At 44.1% G+C, this 18,574-nt stretch overlaps 1 protein-coding gene across 1 annotated transcript in view; it reads left to right on the plus strand.

The window, feature by feature from the left end:
• Nucleotides 1-17,582, plus strand: part of LOC141173061 (uncharacterized) — a 32,931-nt gene extending 15,349 nt beyond the window's left edge. The window contains exons 2-3 of the mRNA XM_073657696.1: nucleotides 11,455-11,548; nucleotides 16,259-17,582. Of these exons, the coding sequence (XP_073513797.1) occupies nucleotides 16,288-17,229 (942 nt within the window). The 5' untranslated portion in view covers nucleotides 11,455-11,548; nucleotides 16,259-16,287 and the 3' untranslated portion in view covers nucleotides 17,230-17,582. The remainder of the gene's footprint in view (nucleotides 1-11,454; nucleotides 11,549-16,258) is intronic.
• Nucleotides 17,583-18,574: the final 992 nt, after the last annotated feature.

Here is an 18,574-nt window from a genome sequence, read left to right on the forward strand (position 1 = left end):
TCAGGCACAGCCGAAACCAATTTGGAGAATGACCCAAAAGACGGATGTCTCCCAGAACAACAAAAAAATGGCAAACACCCAGCAGAAGAGGATGTATGGTTGTTAAGAGCAAATTCAGCAAGTGGCAGAAACTCAGACCACCCCTCTTGATTGTCTGCCACAAAACAACGCAAGAACTGCTCAACATCCTGGTTCTTCCTTTCTGTCTGGCCATTAGACTCAGGATGATATCCAGATGAAAACGACAAATGAACTCCCAACCTGTCACAAAAGGCACGCCAAAAACGAGCCACGAACTGAGGTCCCCTATCAGAAACAATGTCAGTAGGAACACCATGTAGTCTGACAATTTCCTTGACAAAGGCCTTAGCGAGTGTCTTAGCGCAAGGCAGTTTGATGAAGGGAACCAAGTGACACATCTTGCTAAAACGGTCCACGACCACCCAGATGACCGTGAAACCTTCAGAGGGAGGAAGGTCAGTAATAAAGTCCATAGCCAGATGTGTCCAAGGTGCACTAGGAACCTCCAGAGGGCAAAGCAACCCCTCAACAGGAGCATGCGAAGACTTGGATCTAGCACACACAGTACATTGGCGCACCCACTTAATGACTTCCTTCTGCCATCCAGGCCACCAAAAACTGCGACCCACAAGTCTCTTGGTCTCAGAAATTCCTGGATGACCTGCCAACCGAGACTCATGACACTCAACAAACAAATCTCTCCTAAAGGTCCTAGGCACAAACAACCTCCCATGGGGAGTGTTAGATGGGGCATTCTCCTGAGCTTTAAGAATCTCATCCTCCAAAACGGAGTCCAAAGCAGCAATCACAACACCTTCTTGTAAAATGCTCTCCTCTTCCTCCTCAACACCGACCATGGGAGAAAAGCTGCGAGACAAAGCATCCGCTTTAACATTCTTGGTACCCGGGATGTAAGTAACGGAAAAATTAAACCGCGAGAAAAAAAGTGCCCACCTAGCCTGACGGGCATTCAAGCGCTTGGCAGCATCAAGATAGATCAGATTTTTATGATCAGTGAAAACCTGAATGGGAAATTCAGCACCTTCCAAGAGGTGACGCCAGTGTTCAAATGCGAGTTTAATCGCCAGCAATTCCCGATTACCAATATCGTAATTAAGTTCAGTCTCAGAAAATTTTTTTTAAAAAAAGGCACAGGGATGTACTCAATCCTTGTTTTCCTGAGACAACACCGCACCGACCCCCACCGAAGAAGCATCAACCTCAACCAAAAACGGCTTAGTCACATGAGGCTGCATAAGGATGGGAGCAGAGGTGAACCTCTCCTTTAGAAACACAAACGCTTCAATGGCCTCAGTAGTCCACTGAACCGTTTTAGCACCTTTCCTGGTGAGATTGGTCAGCGGTTTGACAATAATAGAAAAATTTTTTATGAATTTTCTGTAATAATTGGCGAAACCCAAAAACCTCTGTATCGACTTCAAACCAATAGGCCTAGGCCATTCCTGCACAGCTTGAACTTTAACCGGGTCCATCTCAAAACCTTCACTGGAGATAATGTAGCCCAAAAAACGAATTCTCTGTACAGCGAACTCACATTTCTCTAGCTTAGCAAAAAGCGAATTGTCAATTAATAACTGTAATACCTCACGTACGCTCCGCCAATGAGACTCCAGATCAGGCGAATAAATCAAAATGTCATCCAAATACACAACCACATTTTTGCCGATTAAAGGTCTAAGGATGTCATTAATAAGATTCTGAAAAAATGCTGGAGCATTGGTAAGACCAAAAGGCATAACCAGATTCTCAAAATGACCCACAGGAGTGTTAAAAGCAGTCTTCCATTCATCAACCTCCTTCATGCGCAACAAATTGTATGCCCCCCGGAGATCAATTTTAGAAAACCACTTGGCCCCCACTAACTGGTTAAATAAATCAGGAATCAATGGCAGTGGGTAAGGATTGCGTACAGTAATTTTATTAATCTCACGAAAGTCCAGACAAGGACGTAAACCGCCATCTTTTTTTTTTTTACAAAAAAAAATCCAACAGCCACAGGAGACTTGGAAGGCCTAATGTGACCGGCGGCCAAGCTTGTCTGTATGTATTTCTCCAAAGCCTTTCTCTCAGGAATAGTAAGATTAAATAAACGACTTTTAGGAAGAGTCGCTCCAGGGACAAATTCAATGGTACAATCATAGTCTCTATGGGGAGGCAAAATTTGTGACTCCTCCTCAGAAAAAACTCTCCAAAAATCCTGAATAGGTACAGGTAATTCCCCTTTATCCACAGCAGCAATACGTCCGTTACAACACTTGTCATAACACTTAGGGCTCCAGGACTTAATTTCATTGGTAGACCAATCCAGTACAGGATTGTGCAATTTTAACCAGGGTAACCCCAATATTACTGGAGAAGGCAAATTATCCAATACCACCAAATCCAAATTTTCTTGATGAATACCATTAATAGTGAGGGGAAATTCACAGATCTTATGAGTAACACTCTTCAAGGGAGAGCCATCAACAGAAACCACAGCAATAGGGGATGACAAAGTTTTAGGTTCTAATCTAAGTTTTTCCAAGAATCCCCCATCAATCACATTCAGAGTAGAACCACAATCCACAAATACTCGAAATTCAATTAATTCATCCTGAGCAGCAGTAGTGGCAGATAGGAATACTCCCTTAGAATTTAAACAGGCAATACGGGCATAACTGACCATTTTTTTTTCTTTCTTCAAACGAAGCACACAGTTCTTAATAAAATGACCAGAATTTCCGCAATAGAAGCACAAGCCTTCAGAAAGCCTGCGATCTTTTTCCTGAGAGCGGGGTGGCATCGCCCCAATCTCCATCGGCTCTCCATTGTCAGCACAGACCCTCTCAAGACTCGGAGCTGACATAGCAGAGGATTTGCTCTCATTAACCCTTGCACGCAGTCTCCTGTCCACCCGTATAGCTAATTGCATAGCCTCCTGCAAGTTTCCAGGTGTGGGATAAGCAATCAGTAAATCCTTAACCCTTTCACCTAGCCCTGCAAGAAACAAGCTTTTCAAAGCTGAATCGTTCCACCCCACCTGGGCAGACAACCGACGGAAGTGAGAACAATATTTTTCCACATTACCTGATCCCTGCCTCAAACGTCTCAATTCAGACTCAGCAGATGAGACACGATCAGGATCATCATACAACAAACCCAAAGCAGAAAAAAAACTATCCACTGATCTAAAGCACGGATCACTAGGTTGGAGAGAGAAGGCCCATCCCTGAGGATCTTTGCGCAAAAGTGACATTATGAACCCTATGCGCTGTGATTCATCACCAGAGGATCCGGGTCTCAAACGAAAATACAATAAACAAGCATTTTTAAAAGAAAAAAAATCTTGTTGTTCGCCAAAAGATAAATCAGGCAGACGTACCTTTGGTTCCACAAAATGTGCTCCAGAACAGCTACTCACGTGTTGTTGGAGCTTGGCCACCTCCAGAGAGAGTCCCTGCAAGCGTTGAGCCAAATCTTGAACTGAGACCATGATGGAAAACTGGAGGTCTTTCCTTAGAGAAAATTTCTTTCCTTAGAGAAAATTTTTTTTTTTTTTTTTTTTTCTTTTAGGGCTGGACTTACTGTTATGATCTGCTACAGGGACTAAGGAAAGACAGGAGATCTGTCCCTACAATTGAACTAAACTAGATCCCTACGATGTAACGGTGAACCTGATCCTGCGATCAGACCCGCTAAAGTCCTCGGCTAGTCTGAACGAAGACCTATAGATGTGAGGGAGGGATCCCTACAAGAACTAGGGACTGGGATAAGTTGGACACCTCCTAGCAGAAATAGTAGCAGTCAAAGACAAACACACAACAAAAAGCATAGAGGTCAGAAGACCTAGCAAAACTAACAGAGAACGGCAACAGAGCACCAAGCTAGCTCAAGAGTAGTAAATACAATGAAGTCCAGCAAGACCAGGAGGGCGGAGCCGGATTAAATAGGCAAAAATGGTCATGTGACCAGCAAACTAAAAAAAAACTAACAGGAGAGTTCTAACATGCGCTTGCATTCCAAGGAACTGAAAGCTAAGGAGATGGATGGCCTCATGATCATGAATAATTTACTCGTTGTGTAGGAGGCCGACCACTGCTGCTGTCTACCTTCTGAACTTTGTGTTGAAGCCTGATTGACCCAGGACCCGCAATCCTCTATGTCTGGAGGAAGTGCTGCATCCCAGTGTCCAACTGTGTCCCGGCTTCCACAATATTAACCCAGTGTGAAGACGTCAGTGAGATGGACCATGCCTGGCCACATTCACTTGTCCACGTGTTTGTGGTTAGGCTGTCCTTCCCACTAAATGCTCTGGGGAGGGCACAGGTAACGTTTTCGTATGCGCGCTTGTGTATAAGGCGCACCGGGACAAATAAGGACGGCTGGGGACCGTTTATGGACACCCGGCCACCCCCAGGCGTCTGGGGACTGTGTGTGGGCACCCGGCCGTGGGGCGGCTGGGGACTGAGTATGGATACCAGGCCGCCGACGCAGCCATGACATGGTGGCCAGATTCCTCCTCCACATACCTAAAAGGCCCCATTTCAAGTGCAAGCTAGCAGTATGGTATTGCAGCCTGGGGGTGGGTGGGTGGTTGGCTGCATACTTGCACTTGCATTGCAAGGAATGGGGGAGGTACAATTGAACACTGCCCTGGGACAAGGACTTACACAGGGATAGTTGCAAGTCTGCATCTTCTGATGCGGCAAGGATCACTTCTGATGGGCACACTTTTAGGCAGTGACCTGGGTGTCAGAGATGCTTCCAGGGGTCTTCCCCATGCTGTTCCCATCTCTTTTCAGCACTGTATGCATGTGTCACACAGCACATGGCAAGATAAGGTTGTAAAATGTTAAAATGACATTTCCCGGTGAATGCATTTGTCACGGTTGAAAACAATACAAAAGTGTAAAAACGCATAAAATATGCTACTTGTGAACATAGCCCAAGGTGTGGAGGAGTATTTTTGTTTTTGGTTATTTATTTTACCTTATACACAAGTCTTTACCCTGGAAAGGAAGTTCCTTAACATATTTCACAGGAAAGCAGTTTCAGTTTCGTTTTTGAACGTTTCATTGTGACCCCGTAAAAGTGGCTTAATACCTCTGACCACGTTGTTGACAGCAGTGACCTGGGGGTCAGAAATGCTGTCCCCATGTCATTTGAGCACTGTCACTATCGTTTTGGGCACTTTTTAGGCTTTCTACAGATTGCCGGGGGTTCCGCCGCAAAAAATGCTTCCGTCTCCCATAGACTAACATTGGGCTTGTTGCTCGGGTCGAGCACCCGAGTATCACGGTGAGCTCGGCCCGGGCTTCGAGCACCCGAGCATTTTAGTGCTCGCTCAACACTAACAAGAACATAGCTACTATAATACTGCTCCTATGTACAAGAATATAACTACTATAATACTGCCCCCTATGTACAAGAATATAACTACTATAATACTGCCCCCTATGTACAAGAATATAACTACTATAATACTGTCACACTACACCAGTATAATCTACTTGTACTTCTGATGCTGAAGCTATTGCTTTGAGCTAAACTACACATAGCCATATGGGCTTAGTTTGGGTTCACCTGTTCCTCTCTATGTGTTGTGTATCTGCTAAATGTAGGAAGAAGCTACTGTTGACAGACGGCTACTAAATTGTAAATTTGTTTTGCCTTTTGCTAATTCTCTGGTACATTTGCTAGTGAGACAGCACCCATAACAGGTATCATCCAACTATGTACCACTCACAGCAAAGTACTATACAGGACATGCCTGGTACAATACAAGCCAGGCTGACCCTGTTAATATAGACACAGGGAAAAGGGGGACAATTATTATTTTTTTTGAATATTAACTTTAGTCCTCCTCACAAACCTTTTCCATTTTGGAAATCATTTGCGCAGGCGGGACCTGTGACGGTAATGAGCCCACTTCCCCATTCAGTAAGATAACATTTGCTTAGTAGAAATCTTGTGATCGTCTTATTGACAAGCTGGCAGACAACTGTGAAAATTAGTCTGGGAATGGTAATGTTGTAGTGATGTATTTCACGCTGTCATCTGAGCCCTCTTAATTAGGCGCGCTCCTAAGACAAGACGCCTTGCGTCGCTCCATACAAGGACCTGTTTGATGTGAAGACATAAGGAGCAGAAGTATCCGTATAAATCTTCTATACTGTGACCGGCAGAACAGCCTCGGCGTCAGTCTTGTTATATTGAAACGGCAGCTATTAGGGATTGTATATACCAGGGGTGGTTCATACAAGGCAGTGTACACAACGCCACAACACAACGGAATTGGCTGAAGCTTCTCCTCCTTCGACAACATATTTATATATGCTCTTAACAACAGAAGGGCCTCCTAATCAAGAGTCTTCTTTATTAGCTACTGCCAAGAGGTTCCTCCCATCTTGGAGAGCATCGTCTGGCAGGATAGACTCATGTCCATCGTGGACAACCCAATTCATGAGATACAAGGCTGAAGTTGTGTTTCCTTTGAAATTTTTACGTTGAGAGGAGACCTATTATAGTAGACTTTGGATCAAGGAGCCAGCCATCAAGAACTTCAAAAGAAAGCCATCAAGAAAAGATAGGATCCTCTAGGACTTTTCTAGGCACATTTGGCTTCTCGGTCTTGTTCATACCTACCTTAGGGTTAGAGCTTGTCTGCTTACAAAGGTCCAATATTAAACAAATAGGTGTTTAGTTTCCCTACAGCACTCCCGCAGGTGAAATGGAGAATTACACAGTGTGTAATTAAATTAATTGGCTATCTGTGTAAGGAATAGAGTGGTTGGATACCTTCTGTACATGCTGATCTTTGTCGTCAATCTCTACTCTGACTGATTAGATAGATGAGGGTCCTATCGCAGCTACTTTTCAGAGCTAAGATGGTTTTAGTGGCCCGTTTTCTTCAAAGTCTTACTTTCGAAAGACGAATGGGTACATTTCCCAATGTTGCCACAGACTCGTATAGTCTAACGTACAGAAAAAAAACCCAAGAGAGGTTGTTGACCATGTGTTTTGCAGTAACATTTATAAGCCCCCAGGTGTTGTAATAAACTGCAGGTACCTGCACGGTGTGGTAGAGATTATGGGGTGGCAATAGCCTTTCAGGATTCGGTAATATCAGCAGAACATAGCACTACCATTATTTGTGACTGTCCCCGTTGATCATTCCGCTGTGTGGATGATGTCGTGGCAAAGGAAGGGGTATCATTGTCTAACCACTTGGATGCCGCATTTGCTATTGACTGTGGCAATTAGCTGTGATCAGTACTCCAAACTCAGTTAGTTGTAAAACACAGCCATGTATGGATTCATATGTTCTCTGTTCACATATATGTACCCAATATGTTATGTATGTGTCAGGGAAGATATTATTAAAGGGATGATCCCATCTTGTAAAGTGATGGTGCAGTGAAAATGCCATCACCTAACGATTGTGGTGGATTGGTCTTTGCGACTCCCCACCACCACTGATCCTGAGAATAAATGGATGTGCTTCTTCTTCCCCTTCATCATTTTCCTCTGCAACAGCACATTGGTATCTGCTATGCAGGGGAACTTCATCAGATGAATGTGCATGGTTGCAGATCCGTGCACAGTTGAATTTTTAAAGAGGATAGCCTGGCGATACTCTATCATGCCCCTTTAAGGCGTATTCAGTCCTGAGAGCTGAAGAAAGACAAACATACAGTTCGCAGATACATGTAGGACAGACACGTAACCGAGGCACATAATTGCTCACAGCTTGATCAATCAATTATAGACCTGAATCAATATTGCTTTGTTTGAATAATGCGCCTACTTTACATTCTACACGGGGGAGCGAGATGGAACATGAAATACTTCACAAAGCATTAACTGGGAGACGGAGCCGCTGGAAATGAGGATAGTCATGGTTTTATGTATAAAAGACTTTGATGGATTCCTAGTAAGCACCTGCCTTCATGCTCTGTAATCACTTTATTATATAAGGCTGTCAGCATAGGCCATTGGCGTGGGACAACCTTCTCCAAAAATACATTTATATGCACTTTTTAGAAAGCCAAAAAGGTAGAAATAATTTGCCATGAGTAGATTTCTACCACAGAGCACCTGATGGAAGTGCACGAAATGTCAGCTTCACAGATGCAAGAACGATGGTGGGTCCAAGAACCTAAACTCACAGCTAAGTAGATCCCCCTAAGTGACTCTCAGACCTCCTGCAATCAGCGTCACTGTTTGGGGAACCTGACAGCATGAGTTCCGTTCCCCCTGCAGCACCACTGCAGGTTAGATGAAGCATTACATGGTGCTCATTAAAATTAATGGTCTCTCTAGGAAATGAGTAGACCTGTCGTGTCCTCGAGAGAGAGGGGGAGACGCTCTCTTAAGTCACTCCCGACTCTGGCTAGGTGAGGTACAGAATAAGAGACTAGGAGAATGGTAAACCCCTGGTATATTATTCATACATTTCTAGGAGGACTAATAGAAAAAATATACAAAGCTAAAGTGTGAGAAAATATTTAATCAGGTATGCAATTATGCCAGATGTATATTTGCAGTAGGTCAAGAAATCTAGACTATTGTCTATATTGTCTGAATGTTGACTCTTGAATTGATGTTTGTGAAATGTGGAATGGCTCATGTTTACCTATTTTACCAGCTCCTACAGGTGATTGAGTTGCTTTCTTTGGAGGACCGGGATGCTGGGTTATTGAGCAATTTGATGTTTTTTTTTCTTTTAAATATAGATTGTGCAATGACCCTGTGTCCCTGTCCTTCAAAGATAGCACAATCACCTGTAGGAGCTGGTATAATAGGTAAACAGCAGCCATTCCACAATTCACAAAAATCAACGTTCAGACAATATGAACAATAGTCTATATTTCTTAACCTACTGCCAATATACGTCTGGCATAATGAAGATTAAATGCTGTGTCGTCACATAAGTGGACAGGTCTGAACAGTTGACAGATCCTCAGTGTCGTTTAGGAAGCTTTGCATAAATCAATAGTATAAGCAAATAAAAGTAGCTCATAAATGCTGCTTCTTTCTCCATTTATGAGCCACCTCTTTTATGCCCTGCCCCTTCCCTCTTGAAATCATCATTAACCATGTAAAGCTTCTAAAATCCAAAACTGATGAATGAGGGATCAGAGTACAGCTGCCTATGAAGAGGAGAGGTGAGACATGTAGAGTAAGAGAAAAAAAGAACAGACTAGGACAGCGTTGCTGCTTTCTAGTGAGTGTTTTATCTACCTCCTCTTCCTGGAGCTGGATTCACAACTACACTGCTCAGTACTGATATAATGTTCTCCATGCTGCTACTACTTCTGCACATTTCCTACTTAGAGACAAAAATCCCTCATTGCTGTGTATTGGAGACATGACAGCAGGTAGTTTCCACCCTCAAGCTGAGGGACAAGACGTATAGTCTGCAGAGGGGATATATGATGAAAAAATGAAGAAGATAAGTCAAATATTGGCCAGAAATAGTGTTATTCCTCATGACAGCTTATCTGAAAATTCACCTGAAGTAACAGGTATGCTTTTACTAAAGTTGAACGAGATGATGCATGATTTGTAGAGAAACTTCCCACCGCCTCCCCTCTCCCCAAAATCCCCACATACTGTATATTAGTATTCTGTGTTCTATGTCTGAGCCTTATTATTAGCGATGTGCTTTGTGCCTCGAGATTCTGCTCGCACCTCTTATCTACAGCCTTACCAGTCCCTTGATACATCCACGCATTTTCCCTGTGGAATCTGCTCCTCTGTTGGGTATAAATCCCTCCGCCGCCGGTGCTGAGATTGTGACTGTGCAGTATTGGCACTGATTGTGTGCACAACATGTACGGAGTGTTTGGACACACTGAGACGCGTGTTACAGACAAGGAGGCTTCATTTAGTATGTGCAGCCTGCACATCGCGATTAACTGATCAGTGAGTAATACCGTGAAATGAGACATACTCCTTTGTTAGTATAAACTCCCCAGCACATCCTGATTTTCTGCAATAGTTTATTCAGGTAAACTTCGGAAGAATGTTCTAGATTTATTTGCTCTTTTTTTTTTTGCTAAATAAAAAGTTTCTTTTGGTTTATTTTCCATGAAACGCCTGAGTATGATCAGGTGCAGAAGGGAACCACACTGGCGCATCTTACTCTTGTGTGACCAGTGATGTCACCTGCCCATCTTGCTCCTGTACGACCATTGATGTCACCTGCCCATCTTGCTCCTGTACGACCATTGATGTCACCGGCCCATCTTACTCCTGTATGACCAGTGATGTCACCTGCCCATCTTACTCCTGTACGACCAGTGAGGTCACCAGCCCATCTTACTCCTGTACGACCAGTGAGGTCACCAGCCCATCTTACTCCTGTACGACCAGTGATGTCACCTGCCCATCTTACTCCTGTATGACCAGTGATGTCACCTGCCCATCTTACTCCTGTACGACCAGTGATGTCACCTGCCCATCTTACTCCTGTACGACCAGTGATGCCACCTGCCCATCTTACTCCTGTACTACCAGTGATTCCACCTGCCCATCTTACTCCTGTACTACCAGTGATTCCACCTGCCCATCTTACTCTTGTGTGACCAGTGATGTCACCTGCCCATCTTACTCCTTCACGACCAGTGATGTCACCAGCCCATCTTACTCCTGCACGACCAGAGATGTCATCTGCCCATCTTACTCCTGCACGACCAGTGATGTCACCAGCCCATCTTACTCCTGTACGACCAATGAGGTCACCAGCCCATCTTACTCCTGTACGACCAATGAGGTCACCTGCCCATCTTACGCCTGTATGACCAGTGATGTCACCTGCCCATCTTACTCCTGTACAACCAGTGATGTCACCTGCCCATCTTACTCCTGTACGACCAGTGATGTCACTTGCCCATCTTACTCCTGTACGACCAGTGATGCCACTTGCCCATCTTACTCTTGTGTGACCATTGGTGTCACCTGCCCATCTTACTCTTGAGTGACCAGTGATGTCACCTGCCCATCTTACTCTTGAGTGACCAGTGATGTCACCTGCCCATCTTACTCTTTTGTGACCAGTGATGTCACCTGCCCATCTTACTCTTTTGTGACCAGTGATGTCACCTGCCCATCTTACTCTTTTGTGACCAGTGATGTCACCTGCCCATCTTACTCTTGTGTGACCAGTGATGTCACCTGCCCATCTTACTCCTGTATGACCAGTGATGCCACCTTTCCATCTACAAAGCTGAAAGATTGTGTTGAAGGTTGATGACACCACTATTAATTGTGCTTGCCAATAAAGATGGCTGGTGGCATCCATAACTGGATTCAGGATTACAAGGAAAGCTTCATGGTGTAAGGCAGTGGATGGATTATTGTCATTTTGTAGGCAACTATGGCACACCTTCATGCATCCAAGACTAACCAGTCATTATTTTTTTTTTGTAGAGTCTCTTCTGGCACCAATACTCCATAAAGATATCAGTGTATCTGAAGGACCTAGCAGAATCTTGCTGGAAGGGGAGGTCTGAAGAAGAGCTTGGTAAGCTTACATTATAAGCGATTATAGTCCTGCCGAGCTGCATTACTATAGGAGGACATACAATTTAGCCCACGTCAGACCGCAGCTCTATTAATTTATATATTCTATATTCATGTGTCAAGAATTTAGGAATTAAAACTTCTTAAAATACTTAGATTTGTTTTCAATTCCTCAACATTTGCAATATCTCAAAACCCAACCTGATTATGTCCTACTCGATACACCTGCATGGAGCCATAAACCTATGTGGACGGGACAGATTTTCACCCATTGGCAGCAAGCAGAGATGTTGAAATGGTGAGGAATTAAAATGCAAGCGATTCGCTATACGATGACTTAATTTCACACAAGGTAAAGGATAAATGAGTGTCTGATCGCCAGGGGTCCCACCGATCACTTGATCCTCCGTTCATACAGGAATGAATAGAGCAATGGTTATGAATACTCGTGTCCGAAATTCCCGACACATTTACCAGTATAAACGACCTTCTAATGGCCGGTTAGATCACACGGCTCTGGTTTAGCAGATGATTGGGATCATCAGGGGCGCAGCCCCTCCGTTAAGTAAACAGTGGGACTGCAAAAATCATATACATTCTCCCTAATTAACATTAATGAATTCCGATTCTGCCACCGTCGTACATGGGAATGAGTATAATTGCAATCTGTTCTATTTATCAGCCGGTAAATTCTGCTCGACTGCAGATCTCAACGGAGGAAACTCAGCTAATTCCACAGCGACGTTTCCACAAAAGAAAGTCTAAATAATTGATGTCTTTGTTTATAAATTTCATCACAGAAAGTGATGTCACCGGGGACGGCTTTGCCAAGGGGGCGGGGTGGTGGCTTTCCTGCTCTTTCAGAAGTACGGCATCAGATCAGACCGGCGTAAAAATGCAAATCACACAGTAAAAAATTAGAGCAAAAATCTGCTTGTTTCATAAAGGCCTCGTGCTCCGACTGTAAATGCGCGAGTAAGTGCTGATGCAGAGCCGCTGTGATCGCCTCTGTAGTGCACGCTTCCAAATAACGAAGCGACTTTGTAAATAGTCTTAATTAAGCATCTATTGTTTAGGGTATACAGATGCAATGCAGATCTATGTGTCTCCTTGGTACCAGACTACAAACAAACACTGTGTAGTCTGACTCTGCATTGATTCTCTCTAAATTCATCGTCTGTTTATAGTGGCTTGCGAAAATAATCACCCCCTTGGCTTTTAACCTATTTTGTTACATTACAACCTATGTGTAAATATTTTTGTAATCCAATTTGTGTGTGATGCTTCAGCACTAAATAGTCTAAGTTGGTGAAGTGAAGAGAGAAAAATACAGTTAGGTCCATATATATTTGGACAGAGACAACATTTTTCTAATTTTGGTTCTAGACATTACCACAAGGAATTTTAAACACAACAATTCAGATGCAGTTGAAGTTCAGACTTTCAGCTTTCATTTGAGGGTATCCACAGTAAAATTGGATGAAAGGTTTATGAGTTTCAGCTCTTTAACATGTGCCACCCTGTTTTTAAAGGGACCAAAAGTAATTGGACAATTGACTCCAAGGCTATTTCATGGACAGGTGTGGGCAATCCCTTCGTTATGTCATTCTCAATTAAGCAGATAAAAGGCCTGGAGTTGATTTGAGGTGTGGTGCTTGCATTTGGAAGGTTTTGGTGTGAAGTAAACATGCGGTCAAAGGAGCTCTCCATGCAGGTGAAACAAGCCATCCTTAAGCTGCAAACACAGAAAAAACCCATTCGAGAAATTGCTACAATATTAGGAGTGGCAAAATCTACAGTTTGGTACATCCTGAGAAAGAAAGAAAGCACTGGTGAACTCATCAATGTAAAAAGACCTGGGCGCCCTCGGAAGACAACAGTGGTGGATGATCGCAGAATAATCTCCATGGTGAAGATAAACCCCTTCACAACAGCCAACCAAGTGAACAACACTCTCCAGGAGGTAGGCGTATCAATATCCAAATCTACCATAAAGAGAAGACTGCATGAAAGTAAATACAGAGGGTTCACTGCACGGTGCAAGCCACTCATAAGCATCAAGAATAAAAAGGCTAGACTGGACTTTGCTAAAAAACATCTAAAAAAGCCAGCACAGTTCTGGAAGAACATTCTTTGGACAGATGAAACCAAGATCAACCTCTACCAGAATGATGGAAAGAGAAAAGTATGGCGAAGGCGTGGTACAGCTCATGATCCAAAGCATACCACATCATCTGTAAAACACGGCAGAGGCACTGTGATGGCTTGGGCATGCATGGCTGCCAGTGGCACTGGGTCACTAGTGTTTATTGATGATGTGACACAGGACAGAAGCAGCCGAATGAATTCTGATGTATTCAGAGCCATACTGTGTGCTCAGATCCAGCCAAATGCAGCCAAACTGATTGGTTGTCGTTTCATACTGCAGATGGACAATGACCCAAAACCTAAAGCCAAAGCAACCCAGGAGTTTATTAAAGCAAAGAAGTGGAATATTCTTGAATGGCCAAGTCAGTCACCTGATCTCAACCCAATTGAGCATGCATGTTACTTGTTAAAGACTAAACTTCAGACAGAAAGGCCCACAAACAAACAGCAACTGAAAACCACCGCAGTGAAGGCCTGGCAGAGCATCAAAAAGGAGGAAACACAGCATCTGGTGATGTCCATGAGTTTAAGACATCAGGCAGTTATTGCCAACAAAGGGTTTTCAAGCAAGTACTAGAAATGAACATTTTATTTACAATTATTTAATCTGTCCAATTACTTTTGGTCCCTTTAAAAACAGGGTGGCACATGTTAAGGAGCTGGAACTCCTAAACCCTTATTCCAATTTTAATGTGGATACCCTCAAATGAAAGCTGAAAGTCTGAACTTCAACTGCATCTGAATTGTTATGTTTAAAATTCATTGTGGTAATGTCTAGAACCAAAATTTGAAAAATGTTGTCTCTGTCCAAATATATATGGACCTAACTGTATAGGCATAAATTAAATTTATGGGATCAAATAACTAAAAATTTGCACGTGCATATGTATTCACCCCTTTTGCTATGAAGCCCCCTAAAAATTTCGGCTGAAAGCAGTTACCTTCATATGTCACATGCTTAGTGACAGGACGTCCCCCTGTGTGCAATCTAAGTATCACATGTCTGTCAGTATATACACTTTGCCTTGTCTGAAAGGCCACAGAGGCCGCAACACCATTAAGCAAGAGATACCACTAACCAAACAACACCATGAAGACCAAGGAGATCTCCAAAAAAGTCAGGGAACAAAGTTGTTGAGAAGTACAAGTCAGGGTTGGGTTGTAAAAAAAATATCCCAATCTCTGATGATCCCCCGGAGCACCATCATATCCATTATCATCAAATGAAAATAACATGGTACCACAACAAACCTGCCAAGAGAGGGTCACCCACCAAAACTCTCAGCCTTGGCAAGGAGGGCATAATCAGAGAGGTAGCACAGAGACCAAAGGTAACCCTGAAGGAGCTGCAGAGTTCAAAAGCAGAGACGGGATTATCTGTCCATGTGACCACAATAAGTTGTACACTCCATAGAGGTGGTCTTTATGGAAGAGTGGGCAGAGAAAAGCCTTTACTTACAATTTTTGTGTGTAAGGCTCCTTTTGAGTTTGCCAAAAGACATGTGGGAGACTTCACAAATGTATGGAGGAAGGTGCTGTGGTCAGATGAGACCAAAATTGAACTTTTTGGCCTCCAAAGTAAACGTTATATCTGGTGCCAAACTAACACAGCTTATCACCCCAAGAACACCATCCCCATAGTGAAACATGGTGGTGGCATCATCGTGCAGTGGGGATGTTTTTCGGCAGCAGGGACAGGGAAAATGGAATGAGGCAAGGGGAAGATGGATGGTGCAGAATACAGGGATATTCTTGAGCAAAACCTGTTTCAGTCTGTCAGTGATTTGAGACTGGGACAGAGGTTCACCTTCCAACAAGACAATGACCCAAAGCATACTGCTAAAGCTACACTCAAGTGGGTTAAGAGGAAACGTGTAAATGTTCTAGAGTGGCCTAGTCAAAGCCCAGACCTTAATCCAAATGAGAATCTATGGTCAGACAAGATTGCTGTTTACTAGAGGAAATAGTCTAACTTTATGGAGCTGGAGCAGTTTTGCCTTGAGGAATGGGCAAAAATGCCAGTGGCAAAATGTGGAAAGCTCATAGAGACGTATCCAAAGCGACTTGCTGCTATAATTGTCACAAAAGGAGGCTCTACAGAGTACTGACTATAGGGGGGTGAATAGTTATTAACACTGAAGTTTCCAAATATTTTGTCCTATTTGTTGTTTGCTTCACAATAAAAAGAAAATCAAAGGTTCACAGTTGTAGGCTTGTTCTTTACATGAACTGATGCAAACCCTCAAAAAAAGCTGTGAAATTCCAGGTTGTGAGGTAGCAAAACACGGAAAATGCCAAGGGGGGTGAATACTTTCGCAAGCCACTGTACATACAGTCCACAGACTACAAAGGTGTAGGATTTCATAGAGTGCAGTTACCCTTCCCTTTCCCCACACTGCCATTCTGTCAAAATATATGCCGCCTTTGTCTTAGGTACAGTCCTTGAGTACTGTAATGTTCAGTAAAGTAGATGATCCACATCAAAACAGTAAATAACATTTTTATGATTCATCTCCATGAATTAATGCCATCCCTTTAACCGCTCTTCACTATTGTGCTGCAGACCCTTTGGAGGACAGTTCAGGCACCCACATGGCCCCCGAGGACTCCCCACCTCCTCCGTGCCCCGACTGTGGACGGACTTTCCAAACTCTTCGTGCACACAAACTCCACAGGCGCAACCACGCCGCCGACCTCTCTTACACCTGCAAGGACTGCGACGTGGCCCGTGCTGGGGCTACCGAGGGCAGCGAGAAGCCTTATTCTTGCTCTGACTGCGGCCGCCGCTTCTGCTGGCTTTTGGCCTTGCACAGTCATCACGAACAGCACACTGGCCAACGTGGCTACCAGTGCTCACAGTGCGGCAAGCAGTTGTCCAACCATCCGGCCTTCCGTAGACACCAGCAAGCTCATCGAAAGGATCGGGTTTGCGTCTGGTGCGGGAAAGCGTTCAACTGCTCGGCCAAACTGTCCCGTCACATACGTATCCACACTGGAGAAAGGCCATACCGATGCCCCGAGTGCCCACAAGCGTTCACACAGCTAGAGACTCTGCGAGTCCACCAGTGGGTGCACGAAGATCCTAAGCCCTTCCAATGTCAGGACTGTGGGCGAAGGTTTCAAGCCCAACGCACCTTCGAGAAGCACAGAAACTTGCATGTCTCCCGGAAGTCTCACGCTTGCCCCATCTGTGGCAAGACTTTCTTCTTCTCCTCTCGATACAAGCGCCATCTTCGCATTCACACGGGAGAGAGACCCTTCCAGTGCCAACAGTGCGGAAAGAGCTTTAACCAGCGCTCCAACTACCAGAGGCATCGGGCCGTCCATGCTGGCAAGAGACCGTTCCCTTGTAACCTGTGCGAAAAAAGTTTCAGCCAAGCATCCAACTACCGACGCCATCTTCAGACCCATCGGAAGGAGCGGGGCAGGTGGGAAGAGAAAGGAGAGTATAAATGCATCGAGTGTGGGGTACGCTTCACAGAAGAAGGAGGGCTCCATGAGCACTATATACAGCACGCCAGGGGGGAGCTGTGATACGTGGCCAACAAAGGAAAATGACCATGTAAATCTACCCATGATCACATTGCACAAATACTGTATATTTAGACTATGGCCGGTGTAAGTTAATATATGACTTCCGCCACTAGGGGAGCTATTTCCACACTGCTAACCAGACGCTATGGAGCCCAATGGACATTCAGTGATGACTTTTCGGCATGGTCCGAGGTGGGAAAACGTGCCACCTGAGCTTGTATTGCACTCACTCTATATACAGATGAAGTAGCTACTTTTGCATTATAAGAAAAGCACTTTTTTTTCTGGGTGTGGAAAGTAACAGTATTGGTCCGTATTTGTATGTCGCTCCAAAATTATTATTCCAGAAAATAAATGGTGTGTAAGACCATGTGTCATTGGATATGGGAAAATCATTTTAGGGTCAACATGCTGGTGAAAAGCCACACGTGACTGTTACACAGGAGGGGTGCATAGTATTACGAGTGGTTGCTGCTCCTGACCAGGGCCCCATTGCAAAAGTCAAATGGATTACCCATAAGGGTACTAGTTAGGAAATGAGCGAATCAATTCGCAGGACCGCAGTCTAGAAGCCACATCAGTAGTCGTTGGCCGATGGACGGGATCCTTGCTTCATCGTTGCGGCATGATAAACACATGACAATTCGCCGGGCTGGCTTATTAAGAAAAGCCGGCAGGTGGGAAGCAAATTGCAGGGATCCCATCCAGCGACCATGGACTACTGACTGCTGGAATACCCCTTTATAACTTCAAGATTGGTGGGTGACCATCTGTTGGGACCTCCACAGGTCGCCGGAACAGGGCTCTTTTTTTTTTTCCCCGTTAGAATGGAGCAGAGCGAGTTCGTGAGACCGCCGCTCCATTTATTCTCTATTGGACTGTTGGCCGAGCGTGCACTCTGCTGTTCTGATAAATATTCGCTGTTCTGGTGATCAATGATTGGACCCCCACTGATCTAGAAATTATCACCTATCCTCTAAGTAGGTGGTAACTTCTTCCAACCAGAATACCTCTTTAAGGGCTCAATCACATATCCTCATTTTGTTTTGTTTTTTATCTGATTTTTTTCTTCTTTCCTTGTCCGCTTTTATCATCATAACTGAATGTTATTCTTGCTTAAAAAAAAAAAAAAAAAAAAGTTTTCACACTTCTCCTACGCCATAGATATTAGAAAACACAACCGATATGTGAACATGCCCATACACTATAGCCAGTCAATGTTTTATTTGTGAAAAATACTGACATGTGAATGGGGCTTTAGAAAACCCTTTTAATGTAGTAAGTGCTAAGAGCTCCATTTCCAAAGCCAGATTAAGAGGCTGTATACTGTGGCTGGCATTCAGCT

This window comes from Phyllobates terribilis, unplaced genomic scaffold (genome assembly GCF_046119375.1).
Source record: "Phyllobates terribilis strain yellow unplaced genomic scaffold, ASM4611937v1 Scaffold_12__6_contigs__length_324123572, whole genome shotgun sequence".
NCBI classification, from domain to species: domain Eukaryota; kingdom Metazoa; phylum Chordata; class Amphibia; order Anura; family Dendrobatidae; genus Phyllobates; species Phyllobates terribilis.